We start from the raw sequence: 25,737 nt of genomic DNA on the forward strand, positions 1-25,737 counted from the left end.
TAATTCTCGTCATATATACGTTTTTTTAACACAAACAGTTCCACATATCCATGTATAAACACCAAGAGCTTTCTCTGCCTCCAGGCTATGCCTCATACTTAAAACATTTGTTATTCACATTACTCAAACCCCCCCCCTTACCAAAACTGCTCAGGGTCTGTGCGTACCAGGGCTCCCCGGACATCCCACAGAATACCTGACATCATTCGCCTCCCTTATGATTAGTTGTCTCTGATTTATCAAGGACACTTATCTTTACCCAAAGCATCCGAAACTACAGACAACTCCCTTTACCCATCTTTTGCATGTGAGATAAGAATGACAGGATGCTTATAACTCAAGGGAACCCCTATATATTGCTTTTCCTAACAAGGTTAGCATTATTATATAGAAAGCGTGTATAATGCTTTTGTTACACAGAGGAAATCTTTTGCAACCATACCAAAAGTGAACTACTACATTTGACTTAATAAGCATTAAAGAATCACTAAACACGTTAATATAACAAGAAAATATTATTAAAGTAGATGCAACTCCCCATCAGATATTCTATGGTATTTTGCTGATTTACCTCCAGCTAGCTCTGTATAGGAGAGAGATTAATCATTTTGTCAGCATTCTTTCTGAAGAGAATTTATTTCCAGCACTGGAAGAGTACAGATAAACCAAGTATAGAGTAGTGGCATAATGTGGTACTTTGAAATGGTGACATGTAAGATACAGGATGGATCAGTGAAGTACCAATGCAAAAGAGTACACTATTAGGGGTATTTGAGATGGAATGAAAACAAACAGGAGACAGTCTTTTGAAGCCTCTCCTCTCAAATCCACAAAGGTTCCATATCCATGCCTTTTCTTCCTCTTTGAGGTACCTTGAGGCATTTATCTATATTAAAGGCACACTAAGTATTTAATATTTTTAGAACTATTAATACAAATTTGAATTGAAGAAAAGGTCACTATAGAGCAAACTGTGATGCGTGCCTCAAAAGAATTACAATTCCAAATACTTATTGCTTGTACTTTTATTGACCAATCATGAAGCATTTTGATTATTGACCATATTTAAGATTCAGCGATGGTACTACAGCTCTTGGTAACATCATGTGTTGCCATGTGGAGTCAGAATTACTGAAACACATACTGTAACAATCAGATATTAACAAACTATTACTACAGATATAGTCATGCTGTGCCAAAAAGCTGGTATTTGCCACATAGATAAATGGTTCAATCCATTTCTCCAGACAATATCAGCATATATATATATAGCTAAAAATGTTTGTCAAAAATAAACAGTATTCTGATAAATCCGAGAGAGTTTCTGTAAATATCACCATAGTTTTGTTCTTCTCAGTGGATTTGCAATATGTCTCACTTATTTTATTTTCTTCTCTTAAAATCTCATGGTTGGCATTGGTCTGGAGTTTAACAACTAAGGAAGAAAGAATAGGTTTATCTAAAACAAAGAGTACCAACTTCATTCTTTTACAATGTAGATAGAGTGTGGTGAAGTGTTGAGTAACTATTAAAGGAAATATCTAGATGCAGCTTACACAGTAACTGTAGATCCCTCTAGTGGTTGGATATTATATTCAAAAAAGAAACTTAATGTTTAAAAATGAAGAAACAAGAAATTTGGCATTCATATTGTTTTATATGTTTCATATTGATAGTATTATATAAAAGCACAACAATGCACAGTCTTCAGTGAATAGTCATATTGCTATATTATCACATGCTACTATGATCAAGATTCGAGGTTCATTCTTAAAGATGAAGTTCGTACACAGGTGTGATTGAAATGTAATTGCAGTGCTGCCGAATCCAATTATGATATACCGGGCACTGGACTTACACCAAAGTATTTTGTTTGATGGATCACACGATCACTGTTTTCAAATCAAGTCAATTATTTCAGGGCTGTTTTATGGTATCAGTCGTAGCATTGCTTTGCAAAAGTTGTTATAGTCATGATATCTGACAAAAAAATAGTTTTAATCCAATTCCTGTCAAAAAAAAACAATTGCCAGCAAACAAACTCAACATGTAAAACAATTTGGGTATTTGTGCATGTCACAAAACAGTCCTTTTTTTATCTGCTTTTAAAAATGCTTCAAAACTATCAGAAGTATGGTTGCCTCTGCCTATTTAACTTGGGCATGCCTAGACAATAAAACTAATATGTAGTTATAAACTTCCGCTACTCTACTGCAATGTTTACCATGTAGCCATCGCATGGTAATATGTATACAGAGACTTTTAGGGTTAAATGGTACAAAGCCACCCTGCTAGCCAGCAAAAATATTCCCTATCTGACTTTTGCATCTCAAGCTAGTGCACAAAGATAGGCCAGAATAATGTACATTTCAGTTCAATTTGCTTCCTGGAAATGTTTCAACACTATCTAGAGTTTAGTGACCTGTTACTTTACATGGACATGCTCAGAAAATAAAACCAATATTTATCAAGTAGGATTAAATAATACAAAGTCACTCTGCTTGGCAGCAAAAATATTCTCTTCCTACAAAAGGAACCTTAAGTGAAGTGCACAAAACTAGTCCATAGCAATGTATATTTCAGTTCTGGATCCTTGCATCAAAAATATCACTGAGTAAATTAGCCTTTATTTTAGAATGCACTATATTGTTTGGTAATAGGTAAAAAGATGTCAGAAGTAAAAAGAGAGCAAATACATTCATTCTGCCCTAACAAAAAACCCTGCAGCTGGTGCTTAGATGAATCAAAATGAGCTACCCACAAAGAGATTGTGGCATAGACAACAGGGGAAAATGAAGTAATGCATGGTCATGTGTTAGATTCATTGGAAAGATTCAGTTACAAGAAGATATTTTAAAAGCTCCAGCACTTAATTTACAAGGTTTAATTTTTAAACTGATGAGGAATTATTTTATAAATTAGAGTGCAATTTAGTGGATTAATTCAAAACATTGGTTCTCGCACAATCTAATAATTACTTGATCTTAACATCAACAAATCTTGAGCAAGAATATATAGTGATTAAGAAAATTATAAGTAAAGTTAGCTGATAATGGCTGATTGATAGAAATCAAATCAACAGTCAATCACTATTACTTGCAAAGTATTGTTGAAAATAACTTTCCCATCTTCCTCTCTTGAGCACTGAGGCTGACGTAGATATTGAAGAACTTCAGTCTTCAGAGCCGCAGGGGCAGTTTTGCTGAAATGCATTACTTCGGTGAGGAAATCCAACAGAAGCTCCCCATTTTCATTTCCTTCAATGAAACACTCGGTGATATCCAAGTCAGAGGAAAGCTCATGGATCTGATACTTCATTCTCATTTCATCGAGCAATTTGCGGACTTCAAGGAAAAGCGAACTGCTAGTAAAACGGGATCCAAATGTTTTCCAAAGTGAATGCCACCCACTGCCATCTGTTAACAGTAATATTTGAAATATATTTGTAAAAAATGTTTTATTTATTTTATTCAAGTGCTGATAGTGTCAAAATGGGTTATATTAAGTAAGATTCCCCTGTAATTTTTTTTATGTCTTTATAGAATTTATAAATTATTTATGCTCACTGGGAAAGAAAATACCCTGCTGTAACATATGTATGCTATGCTACCCGAACAGACTTGTTGCATAAACATCTTTAATAGTTAGCATACATTAGCAAAGTGTTTGCTAATTGGTGTATTGATGGAATATCATTAATTTTCATTTGATGAGTGAAAAAGGGAAGCAGTATTTCTCCAATCTCAAATATTATAGAATCAGAGAAAGTTGCAGCACACTTTCCAGGGTTCCCCTCATTTGAATGCCTGGATGAGCTGTGAGCACGAATCGCAATCTCCATTGACAGTTCGCCCATTTGATGTGGGAAATCATGTGCTGCTGAAGGCACAAGGTTTTCTGATTCTTGGATTCTGGAAGTTCTGTGGAACAAGTTGTGGAGAGGGAGGACATCGTCCTCCACTTGGATGGTCAAGCTGACTGGGGAACGGGCGTGGCAAGAAGTGGCAATTCATATTAACGCAACCAACATTTAAGTCAGGTCATGGGTGCAATGGCAGAAGAAGTTCAATGACCTGACTAGGGGATGAAAGATAAGATGACATCCTCACATCTCTCTTTATTTTCAAAGAACCAAACATGATGCCTACAACTGTCCTCTCCACAGTCTGCCATTTCTGTTCCCGCTGCTCATGTTTGCCCATTAGGCATTAAGGAAGATTTGAAGCCCCTCCTTCTTGAAACTCTGGAAAATTGCTCCTCCCTCACAATTTCTTATACTTCATTTATCACCTTGATGCTTCCTCCAATCCTAATTTTCCTAATGGTTCAGCGGGCCAGAGCTAAAAACCTTTTCAGTGATCTAATTACTCACCCCACTCTACACTTCTTGCAGGAGAAGCTTGCACAGAATAGGAGGGAGATAAACCACACGGCTGGTAGTGAACTTCTCAAGCTATAAACTCTGACCCCCACTGAACAGGCCATCCTGAAAATCAGTTGTCCCTTTGGGTTGGGTGGGGGGGGGGGTGGCTGGTGGAAGGGAGATGCAAAATGGTTCTGTGTCTGTGTGGGAGTTATGGGGGTTTGTTCGTTGCATAGTCCACTGTTCACGTTGTTCCTGCTTACCAATACTAAGTTCGGGGAACACTTCCTTGACAGGTTGCATGGAAATTCTGACAGGTAGCTTTCATTGCTGCTTTACTGCGGTGACTACAGCGATTTTTGGATCAGCTCCACTGGGAGTTTGGGTGTACATGTTCTACTAGGGAGGGTTTTTTAATGAGGCTCTTTCCTCCATTACTTTGGCCCTTGTTCTGTGAGCTCAATGATTTCAGCTGCGCTTTCTGAGTGAATCTGACCATGGTGCTTCTTCCTTTCAACACTCTGTGTTTTGTTTTATGTAAGGTTGTTCCCATAAAGGGTTTTGATTTGAGAAAGTTTTCCACTTTACTTATGCTACATCAGCTCTTTTGGACAGCCAATTTGTTCGCTGCCACTGCTTTTTATCCGCACTTTCAGTTCAGATAAAGGAAGGAAAGGAATTGCATTTGTACAGCATCTTTCACATCCTAACGTGCTTTACAGCCAATGAAGTGTATTCACTTTTGCAATGTAGGGAAACACGGCAGTCAATTTGCGAACAGCAAGGTCACACAAACAGCAATAAGATTCATGACCAGATCATCTGTTTTTGTGATGTTGGTCGAGGGATAAATATTGACCAGGGCACTGAGAGAATGTCACTTCACTTTTTGGAATAGTGCTGTGGCATCTTTTACGTCCACCTGGGAGGACAGATGGGGCCTCGCTTTAACGTGTCATCTGAATGATGGCACTTCCAACAGTGCAGCACTCCCTCAGTACTGCATTGAAGTATCAGCCTCGATTATGTGCTTAAGTCTCTGGAATGGGGCTTGAACCCACAATGGCTGGGGACAATACTCTGAACAGCTGAGAAGCAGTTACCCGAGCTTCATTAATTTACAACAGCAAGTGTTCTCCATTTTTCCATTTTGATACTTGGTTCTAGTCACTTACACAGACCTGGGGTGCTCAGGAATGTGATTTTTTTTGTGAACAGATTACATTGGGAATTCTTATGGCTGAGTAAAGAACTGTCATGTAAACTTTGGTGCCGCCCCTGCATACTCGAATAGTCATGTAATGTTACGCTCACAGTGTCACCTACAAATGCTGTACCTTTAGAATCTTGAGACCACTTACCATTTTTAATATATAATAGGAATATCTATGACCAGAGGTTTGAGGGCCAATCTCTAGGAGACTTCAGTGATCATAGCTGCTCACTGACAAATCTCAGCATTGACCTCTACCCTCTGTTTCCTATTATCTAGTCAATTCATTATGTATTATGCAATTTTTTTTTTACTTTGTTCCAGGAGCTGCTTCTACAGTAATAATCTTTTTGTTTGTACCTGTATCAGACTGTATGGAACTAAACATCAGGACGAAGATGAACAGAAATGATGAGAAATTTGATTATCTTTTTCCCTGTAGAATTTCAGTATTTACAAGCATCCTTAGTCCTAGCCTATCAGTAACACTGGACAATCACCTACCTGAAACATATACAATTAGAAGCTTGCCATTGGATTCCAGAAGGCTGTGGAGGAACTTGATGGAATCGTGCACACTTTGAACATAATACAGCACCTAGTCAAGAGAAAAGATGAGAAATACAAATGTATTCTTATATAAGCTACATCCTTACCTCACGATTGATATTCGTTTTGTGAATAAATACAAACAACAGAAAATGTGGATTTATTTTCTCTGAGATACACGCCTCATAGTGCCTGAAGACACTGGCCCTGAAATTCTGGTTGGGGCCAAGGTAGAATCCTGGCAGACTTCCGATTGGAGGACCAGAAGAGGGGGAAGTCTTGCGTTTGCCAGGATTTCATCCTGTTTTTTCTGGTTTGCCATTTTCCAGTCCAGGGGACGAATCTTCTGCCTGCCCCCCACCCCGTTCATCTTGGTGAGTTTTGCATACCCTCGGACTACCACCCAGTAAACCCTTATAGGCCTCAACAGACAGCTGGGTCCTGATATTAGCGGGGAGGGGGGTTGGCAGCGGGGGCGCGATTGGGTGTGTGGCAAACCCACTTGAACCAAACTTACCGTTTCCAACGCAATCGCACGTTGACTGCTGATGATTAACGCCCTCTCCGGGTTTCACGCACGGCAGCCAGTCTGATTGACAGGCTGGCTGCCATTAGGAGCTGCAACACCGGAGGGGGGGGGGGGGCGGGAAAGAGAGAGAGCCAGACGGAAAACCAGGGGCGAGGAGAGGGGAAGACCGGGGGTGGGGGTGGGGGAAGTGGTGAGATTGGGGGAAGATCAGGGCTACTTCGGGATGATGAAGAGGGGGACATCGGAGCAGGTTTCAAAGGTAGGTGCATTTAGTGTTCTAACGCCACTGCATGTATTTTTATTTAATTTATTTCGTTTTGTTTTGCCTGACGTGAATCAGAAGTGGTGGGCAAGCCGCCCAGTTAAGTTAAAAATCCTTCTAATGACTTACTCTGTCACAGGTAAAGTACCTTAAGTATCTCAATGACGAACATTTGGCTCTTTAACTGTCATCCCGTCGGCTTTAATTGCCGGCGTGACTTCCATTTTCGGATCTCCCGCGCGCATACAGGTGGGTCCCTGGGAAACTCGGAAGCTGGTGGGTTGGAGCCAGCTTCCGAACCCGAACGGGATTTGCGCGATTTTCGGAACCCCCTGCCCCCAACGCACCCTCATTTGCCTCCTAAAATCACCCCACAAATGTCAACAACTCCCGCACCAAAGCTCCTAAAGGAGCTGAAGATTTCCTAACTTTCTTTTCCATTGGTTCCTTAGAGGCTTTCTGTCACCGGAGCAGTGTAGCACCGCTCTGATATTCCAGTCTTCTGTCGGGGTGGGTATTGCTGGGACAATGAGTGGACACTGTTTTAGCTACTCTGTTATGTAAAGTAGCACTTTATGCTGCCACTAAATATTCTGGCCCCAAATTTCCTGCCGGGCTGCTACGCTGGTGGAGGAATAATGGAGCAGACCCTAAGTCCGCCCGAGTGCAAAGGCCCAGTTCCCATCCCAAATTATAGTGATGTTGTCATTTGAATATGCAGTAAGGGTGCTTCAGCAGCACCCACCTAATGGAGACAGAGACTGTCAGGAGGGATTATTTTAAGTTTCATAAGTTCTGTGGACTTTCCACGTTTTGTGGAATTCCCACCAGCTGAAAGCTGGCTTGAGTATCTGCATCCTTCACAAAAGGGCATATTGGGCAGAATTTTTCAGAACAATTTCAGACCTTTGCATTGGGTGGATGGATGCAGAGGGCACATCAGCAATCTTGCACCTGTTCGTGCCTGTTTACGTCCAAAGTTTTTTCCAGAGTTTTTAGGAGGCATTTAGGGAGGGAAATGGAGCATTCGAGCAAGCCTGATCCTCTCTCCGTCATTAACATGCAGTAGGTTGGGAAAGCAGTGTGCACTGCAGACTAGTCCCATTAGGGGCTGAGGAAAGTAACTGCAGTTGTTTTTAGGGGTAGAGATTTGGTGGAAGGTTTCCCCATGCCATTTTGCTCCATTCTCCACCCCAGGACTGCTTGAAAACTCATGGTAAAAATAAGAAAAATGCATGCCATAGTTAAGAAATTGGATTACAAGAGAACAATCTGAAAGAAACAACACTAATACAAAATGCTGTTCAATTAGATCAGTTTTATTTTACTTGCTGTCCCAAAAGTTTGTGGAACCAAAGAATGCACATATAATTTAAGAAGTTATACTACAACAGAAGACCATTTCATCTTATGAAAATACATTAGTAAACCACATAGTAAAATCTATTTTCTTCCCAATCTCTCCCCCCTTCTGCTAAAGGCACTGATATATAATGGGGTACAGTTTCATGGGGATTAACAAGCACCTCAACTAAACAGCCACAATTCATATATGAGCGTAGACAGTGAGCGTTAACAGGTTATTTAACTATGGGCACGTGACATCACAGCCAATCCTGCTTCTGTCCTCACCCATCTTCCACAAACAAGCAATTTCCAGTAGGACCACTGAGTTGTTACCAGGGTCTGATTTCTTCCTTCCCTCCATTACCCAAGGCTGCTAAGGCCAATTGTAATGACCCTAGTATTATCCTAGCTGATATCAGCAAACTCAGCATACACCGGGGACCTTCTTGGGTCTGTATTGCTCAGTTGCACACTTGAGGAGCTTATTATATTAATTTCAAGTTCCTTTTCTCCCAAAACTCAGGTACATCTGACTGAAATATGGTATTGTCAAAGCTTTGGACTCAAGAGTCAAACTGGAGTGGTAGGTGACATTTTAAAAGGGCACCACTTTCATCAGAGGATATTTGGCAAACCTTAGTGTGGGAAGGGAGGAGACCCAGAAGACATAAGCATCATTCTCATCACAGTGACATCACATAAAAGTACAACATAGATTCGTATGAAAAGGGGCTGTAAGCCCATTTCAGATCATCCTTTCAGGTTACCAACCCAATTACTGCTTCCCATTACAAAATAAGTCCTGTGTCCTGGCATTAATCACTTTTTCCTGCTCCACTCAATTCCTGAGATGAACTATGATCAAATGGGAAGGCTGCAGTGCATTCCTGGAACATGGAAGGAAAATCATGCCTGAGTGGTCTTCAACACTTCCCAGGGGCATTGTCTGAAGTCTGGAAACAGGCTACCCACACGCCCATTTGGTACCAGAGGTGTCAAAGGCAGGCAGAACAAAGATGCCACTTTCGACAAATTGTTGAAGATGGCAGGGCAGGTTGAGAAAGCGGTTAAAAAAGCATACGGGATCCTGGGCTTTATAAATAGAGGCATAGAAGTATGGAAGTCATGATGAACCTTTATAAAGCATTGGTTCGGCCACAACTGGTGTATTGTGTCCAGTTCAGGAAAGATGTAAAGGCCTAAGAGAGGGTGCAGAAGAGATTTACTAGAATGATTCCAGGGATGAGGGACTTCAGTTACGTGGATAGACTGGAGAAGCTGGGATTGTTCTCCTCGGAACAGAGGCGGTTGCGAGGAAATTTGATAGAGGTATTCAAAATCATGAACAGTCTAGACAGAGCAGATAGAGAGAAACTGTTCCCATTGGTGGAAGGGTCAAGGACCAGAGGATATAGATTTAAGGTGATTGGCAAAAAAACCAAAGGTGACATGAGGAAAAACTTTTTTATACAGCGAGCAGTTAGGATCTGGAATGCAGCGCCCGAGGTGGTGGTGGAGGCAGATTCAATCATGGCCTTCAAAGGGAACTAGATAAGTATTTGAAATGAAAAAATTTGCAGGCTGCGGGGAAAGGGCGGGGGAGTGGGACTAGCTGGATTGGTCTTGTATAGAGCTGGCGTGACTCGATGGGCTGAATGGCCTCCTTCTGTGCTGTAACCTATGATTCAATGATAACTTAACCGAAGAAAAAAAGTCGGAAAGAATATTGCTTCTAAAAATGTTTCGGGGACTAAGTGGCGCAGTCTGTTAGATATTTGTCAGCCATTTGGGGTATGATTTTCACCTGGAGTCGGGAACAGCGGGTGGGTAGATTTTCAAGTGGGAAACCCCAAAGTGAAGTGAGTGCGTTGGAATCTGCGATCGCAACTCAATTGAAGACAATTATTTTTACTTCTGGGTTTCACGTCTCCAAGCTGCGCAGCGGGCGTACTGCGCCCCTGCATGACATGATCTGAAGTCCATTATTTAAAGAGCCAAAGCAAGACTTGATTTTGAAGGACAAAGCTATGGATTCAAAGAGAGCAAGGCCAGCATCCTGATTCACAGATGCTTCACTTGAAGTACTGCTGGGTGCAGGGAGAACCAGAAGGGAGCTAATTTATCCAAGCAATGGGAGGAAGAAGCCTGGTTCTGCCACCAAGGTGGCATGGCCGGAGACGGCTAAGGAAGTGAGCAGAAGGAGCATAGTGCCCAATTCTTGGTTGAAGTGCAGGAAACACTTTAATGACATAACCAGGTCAGGAAAAGTGAGTACAGTTGCTGATTCACCCACATCCTGTGGTGTACAACACCTCTCTCCCCCCCCCACCCCCACTCTGTCTTAGCAAGCCTATTCCATCACATCACTTCTCACACCCACTTAAGTTTCATCAGCAACCATCCTTTGCTTTCTATGCACTGCCTCACTTCCCCATTTATACAACCATCACTGCAACTCACCCAAATCCTCATGCAAGGTGATACATCTGTCTGATAGTCACCCTCACCCAATGCACTGCACCCATCGGATGAATATGTCATCTTCGGTCACTCACAGGTCTATTCTTTTGCCCCTTGTAGAAGAGAGTGCAAAACGCAAGGGAGAGGGCGAGGACCGGAGGTGGCCCTCCACAAATAGTCCAGCTGACAGATGTAGAGGAGGAGGCCATGGAGATAAATAGGACATCTGCATCCCTACCATCAGAAATGGAGAGACTGGGAACCCGCATATGTCTGGTTTCAGAACTTCAACATCTTTCACACACATGATAACTTTATTTCATCAATGACTGAACTATGAGAAACCAGAGTATGGCGACCGGCAAGATCGTTACTTTGCCAGGACTAATTCATATCGCTTTGTGTTGTCTTCCAGGGCCTTCACATGCAGAAGAAGAATGTGTGGAGATGAACGACATCGATTCCTCAAGAAGACGTCGAAACATAGAAAATAGGGGCAAGAGTAGGCCATTCGGCCCTTCGGGCCTGCTCCGCCATTCAAAATGATCATGGCTGATCGTCTAACTCAGTACCCTGTTCCTGCTTTTTCCCCATATCCCTTGATCTCTCATCAAGGGCCTCATTCCTTCTGAGGGTGCACCGTCATATGACATACAGCCACACACCAGCGCAGATACCGGCACTTCGGTAGGTCCTGTTAGCCAGTTAGTTGAGTTGTCACCTGGTGATTCATAACTCACAAGTGAGTACGAGCAGATACTGGTGGCAGGGGCAGCTATGGAGAGTCTGCAGTCGGAGGGTGCACTCCTCTCCAAGCTCCGCTCAGCTGGACACAGATGCTGAACCCCGGGGGCTATCGTTGAGAATGAGAATGATAGAGGCACAGCTGCAACGATGCAAGGTATTGGAAGAGGTGCCATGCACACTCTCCACAATAGCAGATAGAATGGGGGAGTCCACCTCCAACATTAGTGCATTGATGTCGCGGGTAATTGTGAGAATGTCTGCCTTGGAAAGAGTGGAGCTTCAAGCACGGCTCTCAAATGAGTCCATGCAGGCTACGACCATGGCCATGCATACTTTGGAAGCCAGCATGTCTGCCGCATTAAACAGGCAGACAGATACCTTATCTGTGGCCTTAAAATGTGGCACAGATGTGCACCAAGCTGCTGCCCAGCAGAGTGGTGGGAGTAATGTGGTGCTGGCCCGGGAGAGGGATGATGGCGAAAGGAGACATGGAAGTCGGAACTGCACTTAAAGGGCTCCCACGTCTCACCCGTTGCCCCCCACCTCTCAACCAGTACCCGAAAGACCGTCTCCTCTCCCGATGGCCGAGTCTTCCCCTGCACAGGTGTAGGTGGCGCAGTCTTTGTCAGGACCCTCATGAGCTCCAAAACCCAGAGATCATAGGCCAAAAGCATTTCAGCACTCAGGGCAGGAATCTGAGCAGCCTACCACAACCTCTGCTAAAGCCATAGGGGATGCACCAGATAGCAGTAGGAAGAGTAAGTTTGAGCAATTGTAGTTTACCAAGGGTATGCACAAGAGTGTTTAAAGAAATATTACGTTGTTAATTATTCTTTCTTTATATTGGCACATTAAATGTATTGATTATACCACTTTCACATCTTGGCCATTATTGTGTCCTGAGTGTTAAGTCACTCTTTCGTTTGCTCCATGATGAATGGCAATACATGACGGTGCCCATTGGGCGAACATGCAATAGGTGTATGCATGGTTGAAGGACTCTTTTGTGCAGAGCGTGGGGGAGGGAGGGGAGTTGGTGGTGGTTGTGGCAACTGATCTGAGTATCTCAATATCTCTCTTTTACCACTGTGTTATTAAAAGAACCTGTGAGAGATGAGGGCATCCCTGGCAGCAATATGCACTGCTGCTCTGGCGATGGGTACCCCATCTTCATTTTCCTCCTCATCCTCCTCCACCTCCACCTCTAAACCTCTCTTTTATGTTGTGCAGGACACAGCACACGACAGTTATCACGGCAAGGACTGAAGGGCGCCTCCAGGCCTATCCAAGCACCTGGAGCTCATCTTCAAGACGCCTATAGCTTATTCAATGACAGACCCAGTGGTCATGTGGCTCTGGTTGTATCGCTCTTGTGCCTCACAGGTATCATGAGCCAAGTTTTCAGGGGGTATCCCTTATATCCAAGGAGCCAGCCTTACATCTGTCAAAAGCAAAATACTGCGGATGCTGGAAATCTGAAATAAAAACAGAAAATGCTGGACAAGCTCAGCAAGTGAGGCAGCATCTGTGGAGAAAGAAACAAAGTTAACATTTCAGGTCAAAGACCTTTCATTAGGTCTTCGACCTGAAACGTTAACTCTGTTTCTTTCTCCACAGATGCTGCCTCACTTGCTGAGCTTGTCCAGCATTTTCTGTTTTTATTTTAGCCTTATGTCTGTCTCCTGTTTTGAAGAGGTCGGGAATGTTGGACTGGCGCAAAATGAACGCATCATAACAGCTGCCAGGGAATCTGGTGCACACCTACATAAATCGCTTCTTGTGGTTGCACACCAGCTGGGCATTGATGGAGTGAAAGCCCTTTCGGTTTATGAAGACTCCTGACTCATGTGGTGGTCCTTGGATTGCAACATGTGTGCAATCATTCAGGCCCTGCACCTATGGGAAGCCAGCCAGAGAGGAGAAACCCACTGTCTGCTCATTCTGGCTATTGTCGTCGCGGGGGAAGTTCACATAATCGGAAACCCTGGCAAACAAACCATCCGTCACCCGCCTTATACACTTGTGTGCAGACAACTGACACACCCTGGATAGGTCACCGGTGACGCCCTGGAAGGATCCAGGGGCAAAGAAATTGAGGGCAGTGGTTACTTTTACTGCGACGGGCAATGCATGGCCATCAGGTCCAGTAGGGAGCAGCTCTTCCTCAAGGAGGTTGCAGACGTCTGCAACCGCCTGCCGACTCAATCTGAGCCTGCGTATGCACTGCTCCTCAGAGAGGTCCAGGAAGCTCAGCCTCTGCCTGCATGCCCTCTCTTGTGGGTAGGGTCTCCTGCGCCCTCACCCCCTCTCTGCTGTTCTCCAGATCTTTGTTGTACATCTCACTCTTGTGCACCTGCAAATACCAACACAGCACAAAGTAGCTGCCATGGATGGTCATTTTCTTCCTCCTCTGGAATACATCCATTGCACCTCCCATCCTGATCTTGTCCAAAGCTGCCTCAACACGAGAACACTCAGCCTCAACACGAGAACACTCAGCCAAACGTTTGCCTGAGGGAACTGAGACACCAGCTGCGATAACTGACCTTTTATTCAGATGGGGCAATCACAAGTTTAAAAACTCAAATTAGCTGCAGCTGAATCTCGCCTCTGTTTCACTGGCAAGATTCAGAAGCTCCAGGTAACCCGTGCTGGAGATGTTAAATTGGAATCAGTTTCAGAATCAATTTTAAAAAAATCTATACCTCAAGTATCTCAACGAGGTAAACTGCCCTGCTAACGATCTGCCCACCGGCAGTAATTGGGGATGCGAGATACACAAATCAGCTGTACGCATGCATCCAAATAAGCCCACGTTAAACCCGGAAGTGGCTGTGTTGGAGCCGGGTTCCAGTCGCAAAAACTGAAATTTTCACCTCCCACCTGACTCTAACCCACCCATTCTTGGGGGGTTAAAATTTCCCCTCTTGATGTCTAGAGCTGGGTTCACATCCAGCCCAGACTGATGGGTTGAATATCCCCTCTGTGCTCTGGATGTGAGGTTATCTATAGCTGTAGTTACCTGGATCATGTGAATTAAATCAAACTTTTTGCTTTCATTTCTTTCCTTGACTTGCTTTTCATATTCTTCTGAACTCATCTGGTTCCAAGTGGAGGAGATGTTAAGACCCTGACTCTCGTCTTTCACACGTGCTGGAACACAGGTAGAATTATAGGGAATTGGCTCTTGTTAATAAAGTGAAGATAAACATGACTTTTTTTGCTACTTCATCATATCCAGTTTCTAGGAGTTCACACATAGACACACATTTCATTACCTGCTGCTTTTGAGAGAACATTGGTACCTTATGTGCTATTTTCCTAGGCTAAACCTATTTAAGCACTGAAGCAATTTGTTTGCACCTCAATGTAGCACACTTAATTTGAAAATCATTAATTGTTTTGTCAATAAGTGCTGGAATTTTTCACTAATTACATGGGCAGACATAAAATAAACACAGAAAAATTGAATCGCGCAGGCAATTGAGTGGACAGCATCCCCATCAAGTTTTCATCTGCCAGTTGCCCGTTATTCAGGTGAGAAACAGGCAGCTGGCAGTTGGAAATCCCCCCATTAGTTTAGGTAGCCACCGTCAATATCAATCACTCCCTGATTAGATATACTACAGTCCGAGTCAGATATAGCATGGATATAGGCAGAATTAAGCTCTCTCTATTCTGCCCCAACAAAATGCCTCTGGCGTCAGAAGAGATTTCCAAATACGTTTTGCATAGAACCCTTACAGCCAACAAACAGAAGAGACTTTCATCACATTAGTCTGGGATGGATTTGAACCCAAGTCCCAGAAGTGTGTCTTACAGACTGTGCCACTCAGTCCTCCCAAAAATTTGTGGCTCATGGCAATTTTTAGAAGTCGTATTCTTTCCTACTACTTTTTTGTTCTTCTGCTAAATTATTCCCCATCTTTAATCTGCCTTCCTTTGACACCTAGAATCATAGGGCCCGATATTAGGAGGAGGCGGGTTGCCAGCAGGGGGGTTGACTGGGCGCGTGGGTAACCCGCCCAGTAAAATCGGTGGGTTCTGCATGCAATCGTAAGTAAATTGAAGCCAGTTACCTTGGCTTCCGCACTGGAATGCTGCGCAGCGGGTGGACTGCACACTTGCACCATAGGCTGTCAGCTGGAGGAGCCCTATTTAAAGGGGCAGTCCTCCACGGACTGATGCTGCAGAAAGGAGCCAAAATTGCAGCATGGAGCAGCCCAGAGGGAAGGCTGCTCCCAGGTTTAATGATGCCTCACCCCAGGTCCTACTGGATGGGGTGAGGAAGAGGGTGAGGACAGAGATCTTCTCCCCGGCGGACGGGAGGAAGTGGCCTGCCTCTGCCACCACGAAGGCCTGGCTCGAGGTGGCAGAGGAGGTCACCAACATATCACCCACCTGCATACAGTGCAGGAGGCGCTTAAATGACCTAAGTAGGTCAGCCGAAGTGAGTATACTTACTCATTCCCCTACAGTCCGTCTGCCACATCACTGCCCCCACCCCACACCTCCTTCTGCACTGCCAATACTACTCTGTCACATCACTCCTCACACCCACTCAAAGCTCATCCTCATCTTAGCTGCACTTACTCACCTCGCCAGTACTCATCCTACCACTACCACTCAACCCAATCCTCATGGCTCTGTCTCATACTCACCCTCACATGCATCTCTTTGACGGTCAGCCTCACCCCACCTGCCACTACCTGTGCTGCCGCCACAGGGCATGCATCACATGTGTAGTAGGCATGAAGGGGATGAACAAGGACGTTTGAGGGTTTGACATGGTTTTTAAACTTATATTTGATTTCTGATCAACTCACATTACATACTATATTGTCACCACTACTGCCACGTCTTGGCCATTCTTGACAGGCTTGTGCAATAATGCCCTTTCATGAGGCTCTCCATGAACACCCTTGAAGCCACCCATTGGGTCACCCTACAGTGGGTTTATGTGTAGTTGCATGACCTCTTTGTGCAGGTGCCTGTTGCGCAATACTATGTTGTGTAGCTCCACGTGGCGGAGGTGGACAGCATGCCTAGCAAGGCTGGTGATGTTGCTCGTCCTCCAATGGAGTGATGAATGCAGCAATGTACCCCCCCCTCCCCCCCGACATCCTGATGGTGAGAGAGTGAGGGGGTCCACAAAGTAGGTACATGTGTTTGGACAGCAGAGTTTAGGGTATAATTTAATAATTTGGAGCGTGGAGACAATGGTGTGGCAGGCAAAACTTTGTCTGAGGTGACAGAGTGCCCTGCTGCAATGAATGAGGGTTTACCCCACACTTGTCAAATGGACCTTTGCAGCTGCCACTGGCTGCAACACGTCTGTTTAAACAGGGAGTGTTTCCCCCAGCATGGGAAACACGCTCTGGGTAGTCCAAAATCCAAATCCTCCTAAAATCTCCAACTAATGAGGTCTGTCAACGGCCTCAAGTGCCCAGATAATGATCTTAAGTGGTATCCCGCCGGCTTTGATTGCCGGTTGGAGTCCCGCACGCGGGGCCTGCGCGCGCACCGCGTCATTGGCGAACCCAGGAGTGGGCGGGTTGGAGCCAGGCTCTGGACCCGCTCCGGGAATCCCCAAATTTAGAAGCCCCCCCTGCCACAAACGCACCCGCTCGGCCATCCAAAAATTGACCCCATAGACTGAGACAGCACTGGAGGCCATTCCGCCCACCTAGCCTGTGGTGTCTCTTTCAAAGAGCAATCCGATTAGTCTCACTCCCATGCTCTTTCCTCATAACCCTGCAATTTTTTTCCTTTTAAAATACATATCCAATTCCCTTTTGAAAGTTACTATTCAATCTGCTTCCACCACCCTTTCAGGCAGTGCACTCCAGATCATAACAACTCGCAGCATATAAAAAATGATCCCAAATGAATGTGTGGCGAGCTTGTTCAAAGGAACATCAGACAATGCCCCTGATTATCTGCCAGGAAATGTTGGAAACCACCCAGGTCTGACTCTCCCTTGCAATTTTCCTTCTCCCCTCCAGGAATACACTACAGTCTTCCCACTTGATCATGGCTCAGATTAGAAACCAAGTCCCAGAAGTGTATTTTAGTTCCCCAGGGATTGAATTTATTTTGATCCTTCACCTTTAGTTCTGCGTGATAATGCTCTTCACTCAACAACTTTTTGCACCACACCACGCCCCCCTCCCAACAACAACTTTTCTTTTTATTCATTCATGGGATGTGGACGTCGCTGGCAAGGCCAGCATTTATTGCCAATCCCTAATTGCCCTTGAGAAGGTGGTGATGAGCCACCTTCTTGAACCGCTGCAGTCCAGGTGGTGAAGGTTTTCCCACAGTGCTGTTATTTCTACTTCTGTTTCTTTCCTGTCTTTTTGCAATTGGTTATATACAGTCTCACCCCAATGAGCACAAAAATTCATGCAAAGAAACAATATTTCACTAAAGATAATCAACTGTTTTGAGTATAGATGAAAACATAATCAGAGAAGATAATTAATAAATGAGAATTTTTTTTGCAGAAAAATGGTTATCAGTTGTCTTTATATAGGTTAGTACAAACTACTGGTTCCATGATCAAACAAAATTATGGTGATGTCCCACACACAAACAGACCAGTTGCTCCAAAGATGATTTAACACCACAAACAAAACTGGCATTTTCACCTGGAAAAATATGATGCATGTAAATATTTAAAAGTTTAAAAAAATACCTTGGTAGCTGGAAATTTGCTCAGGATTAGGCTCCACCACCTCATCATGAATTGAAAGGCTTGGATGTTTGGACTGAATTTTATGAAGTATTTCAAAGTCTATTTTACCTGAATGGAAAAAAAAACTTCTGAATGATCCAATGATTCTTTCCATGAAATCATTACAGCACATCTTCAATAGGAATAAGTAAGATACATTAAAACTGCAAGAATTTCGCTTGTACTTTTAAATTATGTACCTTTCATTGTAATTTTGCTTTACCTTTCAAATCAATTTTCACTGAACTGCAAGCACTGCTATTTTTGCAAAACCAATATTACCTAATTGTATTTTCATTGGACTTTTTCTATTAGTTCACAAGTCTATTATTTGTTTTAATATCATGAATTAAAATTAATACATTGAAATAATGTGGATTTTGCTAAATTAGCACATTAAATTCTGGAAAATGGGCATCAAACAAGTAAAAGGATTTTGTTCTGAACAGGTTGCTCCTTCTCAAATTTACATTGAGGATCTTGGACATGGGAACTGATGGACAGATATGCTACGTTCCTTTTCTGAAGTCAAACATAATTCTGTCTTTATTCTTTGAATTCGTCATTGTTTATTTGCAGTCTACTCTCTTCTAGCAAAGTATTGTGCAAAAATTTCTAAAACCTTTTCCAAATTTAATTTGTCCCCTGGAATCATTCTAATCCAACAGGAGTCAGTGAACAAGTTAGTGCTGATGCCTTAACAGTTCATCGGTTGTCCACATTACAAAGCATTTAGCAGTGAGTTTGATCCTTAGCATCCCACATTTAATTATCCATTTGGACGTAACACCATGTTCTTAATTAGTTAGCTAATTCATTGTTTTCTGCAAGGCTGTGCAGACGCTGTGCTCTGTCTTTTACACTCAGTCTCATGCAGTGTTATGATTCATTTCAAATGTTTAGAAGAAGAGAGGTTGATATTTAATCACATACGTTTTGGTATAACACACAAAAATCAGAAGTCATTTTTCATTTGAACTATCAACTGAAACACACATTTAGAAACAACCATTTGTTAAATACAATTTTCAAGGAAATAAAATTTTCTTTGCATTTTGTTTTAAATGTGAGTTAAAAATATTCATAAAATATAAGTGCATCAGTTATTTAGGATCAAACATATTCAACGGTAATACATGAAGGAGTTAAGATGACATCACTGAGGTGATATCATTCCAGTCCATCAACAGTACCTGGTATATGGCAGGCCTGCTACAGATGGTTGACTCAGTTCCAGTCTTCAAATCACCAGGCATGCTGGAGCCTACTCATCTCCAAACAGACATGCTTACATCCTTGTAAGTAGGATTGTTATTAGTCAGTCATGATTTTGAGAACTGACAAGTGCAACTTTGAGCCTTCACTAGCTGCAGACGAGGCACCAGGAAATCCTCAATAGTATCACGGTGAACAAGACGTTTCTCCTGAATTCCTTATTGGATCTATTAGTGACTATCTTATATTCTAGTTTTGGACTCCCCCACAAGTGGAAAAATTCTCTCTACTTCTACCTTAGCAAACTCTATTATCTTAAAGACCTCAATCAAGTTACCCCTCAGCCTTCTCTTTTCTAGAGAAAAAAACCCCAACCTTTTCAGCCTTTCCAGATAAGGATATCCTCACAGTTCTGGTATCATCCTTGTAAGCCTTCTTTGTACCCTCTCCAATGCCTCTATATCCTTTCTATAATAGAGACAGAACTGTGCACAATACTCCAAGTGTGGTCTAACTAAGATTCTGTACAAGTTTAACATAACTTCTCTGATTTTCAATTCTATCCCTCTGGAAATGAACCCCAGTGCTGGGTTTGCTGTTTTATGGCCTTATTAACCTGCATCACTACTTTTAGTGATTTGTGTATCTGTACCCCCAGATCCCTCTGCTCCTCTACCCCATTTAGATTATCAAAGCAGTATGTGGCCTCCTTATTCTTCTTATCAAAATGCACCACCTCACACTTATCTACATTGAAATTCATTTGCCAATTACACACCCATTCTGCAAGTTTATTAATGTCTTCTTGTATTTTGTCACATTCATCCATTGCATTAAGTACACCCCCCAATTTGGTGTCGTCCGCAAACTTTGCAATTGTACTTCCGATTCCTGAGTCCAAAATGTTAATGTAAATTATGAACAACAGTGGTCCCACCTGTGAGTTTATCTTGTGCATCCCATACTGGCCCTATCCCTATCCTGATTTTTCTTTTGTTATTTATGTGTCTGTAGAATATTTTACTATTTCTTTTTATATTCCTCGATAATTTAATTTTGTAGTTCCTTTTCCTAATTTTTTTTTGATTTCTTTCCTAACCTCTTCGTATTCCGTTTTGTCATCCTCTCCTTTATTGTCTATATACTTAGGGTAGGACTTTTTTTTATTACTTTCAATTTTACCCTCATCTCTTATTCATCCTGGGTGTTCCATTATTGGCTAGTTTGTTCTTTTTTTGAAAGAAACAGGAATATATTTCTCCTGAATTCTATTGATCGTTTTAAATATTTCCCACTGCTGTTCTTTCTCTTTCAATTTTTTTTCCACTTTACCTCCCCTAGTTTCATTCTTACCCCTCAAAATTAGCTTTTTTCAAACTAATAGTTTGGTCTTTGTCTTACTTATGTCTTTCTCATTCATTATTTTAAAAACAGTATTATATTATGATTGCTATTGCCTAGATGTTTCCCTACACTTGCTTCTCTCATCTGCTTTGATTCATTTCCTATTACTCTCCTGTGCTAGAATAAACAAGTTAACAATTAGAGACACAAAACCTAAAATCAGCTACGAGCCTGGAGTCAATGGGTTGGCAATGCTAGTTATTCCAGTACAATCTTCATTCTGTGCTTGAACTAAATGGATTTTTGTTTGTAATTTACTGTTCATCCCCCTTTAACAATATCAGACATTGGAAATCCAGTGTGCATTATTCTTGTATCTGCTATTGGATAAAATAGAGGATCCATCAACTTTCAATATTTGATCCCATTTCTCAGTTTGTAGTAGTAAGAGTGTATCTGATTAAATGCACTGCATAGGACAATCAAATACATGTATCGTGAATACAATACTTCATCATTAGATACAGAACAATGGAAACTGTAGGGCCTACCTGAACCACTTCCTATCCCGAGGACATTGGGCTCGAATTTAGCAGGCCTGCGGGTTCCCAGCGGGTGGTCCTCCGGGAGCATGGAAAACGCGGACGGATAATTGTGTGCGTCCCCCACGCGATCGCGGGATAATTGGACCCATTAAGCCCTGCTTCCGGGTTCTGCGCTCCCCAGCTGCGTGCCGGCCGGCTGCGCATGCGCAGTACCGTCGACGCGATGTAGGAGCTCCAGTTAAAGGCGCAGTCTCCCAAAGCCCCTCCTGCTGCAAGCAAGAGGTCTGGGAGAATGGCTCAACAAAGGGGAAAGGCTGCGCCCCGTTTTTCAGATCTGGCACTGCAGCTGATGCTGGAGGGCGTGAGGAGGAGGAGGGAAACACTCTTCCCAGAGGATGGGCGCAAGTTCCCTGCCGCCGCAACCAGGAAGGCATGGGCAGAGGTGGCGGCGGAGGTGAGCAGCAGGGGCAACACCCCAAGGACTTGGGAGCAGTGCCGCAAGCGCTTCAATGACCTGACTAGGTCTGGCAAGGTGAGTACACCAACGCACCCTCCCACATCCCGTCCCCACCATCACGCCAAGCAGATCACAACCCCCTCCTGCACAGCCACCACTGCGCTCCATCAGCAATCCTCACAGCCACTCATTCACCATCCTCGCCGTGCACGCAAGTACCCACCGTCCCTGACCCCACCCGAACACTACCACACACCCCAATCCCCATGCCATGGGATGGGCACGTGGCCCACGCTTCCTCCCATCCGTTCCGCGCCACGCTCAACCCAACCACACCGATGCTCGATGCGTCTCACGATGCAAGACGCACCCACTCACACATCTGTGTTTTGCCTTCACAGGAGAAGAGGAGCAAGAACAACCGCGAAAGGGCACGCACCGGAGGTGGCCCGCCGCAAGTGGTGGAGCTCACCGACGCAGAGGTGGAGGCGCTCGACCTCGCCCGCACGCGACATTGCCTGTCGGTGGCCGATGGCGAGTGTGTCGCTGCCGAAACGGCCGGTAAGGGAAAGCTGACACTCAACACCCATGATCGCGAGTTACCGTCTCATCACCTGCCATCAGGCGCACTGTCAAGTTGGTCCACATGCCTCAAAGTGCCCTCTGTTCTCTTGCAGGTCCGTCTTTGGGTCAAGCGAGCGTGGAGGGCGATTCCTCAGAGGACATGGCGGTCTCTGAGGGTGCATCGTCACATCAGAGCCAACCATCCACCAGCGCAGAGACACGCACCTCGGTGGGTCCCCCTCGCCCACTAGTTGGGGTAGCACTTGGTGAGTCACCGCGCACGAGTGAGCATGAGCAGACCCTGGTGGCAGGGGCAGCCGCGGAGGGTCCGCGACGGAGGGAGCACTCATCTCCAGGCTCTGCTCAGCCGGACCCAGATGCTGAACCCAGGGGGCCACCAGAGAAAAGGAGAGTCGTCGAGGGCCACCAGCTAATTGCTGAGGTGCTGGCAGAGGTGCCGCGCGCATTGTCCACAATAGCGCAGGCGATGGAGGAGTCCACCTCCTGCATGTGGGCATTGGTGGCGCAGGCACAGGAGGGTACCGGCGACACAGTGTCGCGGGTAGGTGCGGGACTGTCTGCGGTGGAGGACAGGCTGGCCTCCCTCGAGCGTCACGCACAGCTCCACTTCGAGTCCTTGCAGGCCCTCACAACGTCTGTACGGATTCAGGGTGAGCAACATTCCGACGCCACCAACAGGCTGAGGGATACACTAGGGGTGGCCTTGCAAGGCCTCACACATGCCATCCAAACTGCCGTCCAGCAGGGTGGAAGGGGTGATGTGGGCCGAGGCCAAGAGAGGGATGATGGTGACCGGGGACATGGAAGCGGGGACGCCTCTCAAGGCGCCCCCACGTCCCACCCGTCGCCCACCTCTCAACCAGCACCCGCAATGGTGCCTCCTCTCCAGGTGGCCGAGTCTGCCCCTGCCCTGGTGCAGGAGGAGCAGTCTGTGGAGGTGCCCTCACGGGCACCGAAACCCAGGGGCCGTCCGCCAAAAGCATCTACCCGGTCAAGGCAAGAAGACGAGCAACCTGCCACTACCTCTGCTGGAGCCACAGGGGTAGCACCACGTAGGGGTTCCCGGAGAAGAATTGCAAAGGCCTTATAATCACAAAGGGAATACACCAGGGTGTTTATTATTTTGTACTTTGTTTCTTAAATGATGTCACATTCCAGATATTAAATAGTCTATTCTCACCACACCTGCCACCTCTCGTCCATTCTTCCGCGGCTTGTGCAATAGGTGCGTTCCGTGGAGGCCATCATGACGGCGAACACCTGCTGCCACCCATTGGGCACACTGCTGTGGGTGCAGGATTACTGGCAGCACTCTTCAGTGGAGGGGGCTGGTATGGCCGCTCGCCTGTGCAGGTGAGGAGATGCGAGCGCCTCGCAGTGTGTGACTCTAGGAGAACCGTTGACGTATGAGTGCGTCCCTGGCCCGGCGACCATCCCGGTGAGTCGCGGCTCGGCGCATGGGTCGTCCAACATCCTCTGGCGCGTCCTCCTCCTCCTCCTCCGCCGCCTCCTCCGCCTCGCCTTCCTCAATGTGGGTGGCGGGTGTGGATGGGGCCTCCTCCAGCGGCACCCCTCTCTGTTGGGCCATGTTGTGCAGGGCACAGCAGACAACTATGATTCGTCCCACTCTGAATGGTGTGTATTGGAGCGCTCCCCCAGAACGATCAAGGCACCTGAAGCGCATCTTGAGAAGCCCTATGGTCTGCTCAATTGTAGACCTGGTAGCAGTGTGGCTGTCATTGTACCGACGCTCCGGCTCGGTGATGGGGTTCCTCAGAGGTGTCATGAGCCACGTGTGGAGGGGATACCCCTTGTCGCCGAGGAGCCAGCCGTTGCCGGCGTTGGGTGCCTGCAGGATGGGCGGGACGGCGGACTCCCTGAGGACGAAGGCATCGTGGCAGCTGCCGGGGTATCTGGCGCACACGTGTAGGAATCTCTGGCGGTGGTCACAGATGAGCTGGGCGTTCATGGAGTGATACCCCTTCCTGTTGAGGAACAGCCCTGGCTCATGCGGAGGTGCCCGTATTGCGATGTGGGTGCAGTCGATTACACCCTGCACCCGTGGGAAGCCGGCCATGGCATGGAATCCAACCGCCCTCTCCATCTGGCTGCGCTCGTCCATGGCGAAGTTGATGTAGTGGGAGGCCCTGCGGAACAACCCATCGGTGACCTGCCTTATGCACTTGTGTGCAGAGGACTGACAGACCCCGGTGATGTCCCCGGTGGCACCCTGGAAGGAACCGGATGCGAAGAAGTTGAGGGCAGTGGTGACTTTGACGGCGACAAGTAAGAAGATGCTGCTTGGTCCATCAGGGAGCAGCTCGTCGTTAAGGAGGCTGCAGATGTCAGCGACTACCTGGCGATTGACTGAGCCTCCGTATGCACTGCTCCTCGGAGAGGTCCATGAAGCTGAGCCTCGCTCTGTACACCCTGTGCGGAGGGTAGTGCCTCCTGCGACGCATCTCTCTCTGCGGTTGCCCTCCCTCCTGCTGTGCAGGTGGGTGTGCCGCAGCACCGTGTTGGGGGGCCCCACCTCTCCGAGGCGGACGGCGTGGACTGCGAGGCTGCTGGGGCTGGTCATCTTGTTCGTCCTCCGAGGATGTCAACGCACCACCCATCTGGCAGGTGTTGGTGTGAGGGGTTGTGCAGGGTAGGTGGGTGGGTGGGTCCTCGGACTGGGGCTGCGGTTTTGTGTCGGTCTGTCCTCTGGCTTGGCGGGGGTTGCCCTATGTGACGCGGTGGCCTCCTGCGTGGGTGAGGGCTCTCCCCCGTGGAGCGCACCTTGGCACCTGCCACAGGCTGCTGGCTGCAACACGCCTGGTTTGAAGGGTCCTGTTTCCCCCAGTGTGGGAAACTGACTGCTTTGAACCTAAAATCCCACACTTCCTCTTTTGACAGCTGCTTCAGCTCATTAACTGACCACAACGAGCAAGTTAAGTGCTCTCAAGTGGAACCCCGCTGGCTTTAATTGCCTGCGGGATTCCCACCAGCGGGGCTTTCGCGCGCAGCCCCGCACGTCAGCGCGGTACCCGGAAGTGGCCGGGATTTCGTCCGAATCCGGTCACGTGATCGGAGATCGGGATTTTCGGGGCCCCCCCGCTGGAAACCCGCAGGTAACCCGACCCTAAAATCGAGCCCATTAAGTCTGGAGCTTCCTTTTTTCCCAATGCTGCAAAGTAAAAAAGATTTTATTTTGAAGTGACATGAATCACTCTACAATAATATTTGTAGATGTCACTGTACATCTTATTTTAATATGTAAAATCCTAGCAATTAATTGTATATCTGTAAAGCAAATGTTACCAAACCATTTGAACTATTTTACTGAATGAAGAAATTGTTTCCCCGTCACGAACACAATGACAGAGATGGAAACACATCGCAT

The 25,737-nt window shown here is 45.6% G+C and overlaps 1 protein-coding gene across 1 annotated transcript in view; it reads right to left on the reverse strand.

Moving 5' to 3' along the window:
• Positions 1–1,007: 1,007 nt before the first annotated feature.
• Positions 1,008–25,737, reverse strand: part of LOC137323988 (histamine N-methyltransferase-like) — a 30,073-nt gene continuing 5,343 nt past the window's right edge. The window contains exons 4-8 of the mRNA XM_067988160.1: positions 21,317–21,452; positions 18,168–18,275; positions 14,493–14,623; positions 6,081–6,174; positions 1,008–3,416 (exon numbers count right to left, since the gene is read on the reverse strand). Coding sequence (XP_067844261.1) covers positions 3,076–3,416; positions 6,081–6,174; positions 14,493–14,623; positions 18,168–18,275; positions 21,317–21,452 — 810 coding nt within the window. The 3' untranslated portion in view covers positions 1,008–3,075. The remainder of the gene's footprint in view (positions 3,417–6,080; positions 6,175–14,492; positions 14,624–18,167; positions 18,276–21,316; positions 21,453–25,737) is intronic.

Source organism: Heptranchias perlo, chromosome 7, assembly GCF_035084215.1.
Source record: "Heptranchias perlo isolate sHepPer1 chromosome 7, sHepPer1.hap1, whole genome shotgun sequence".
NCBI lineage: Eukaryota > Metazoa > Chordata > Chondrichthyes > Hexanchiformes > Hexanchidae > Heptranchias > Heptranchias perlo.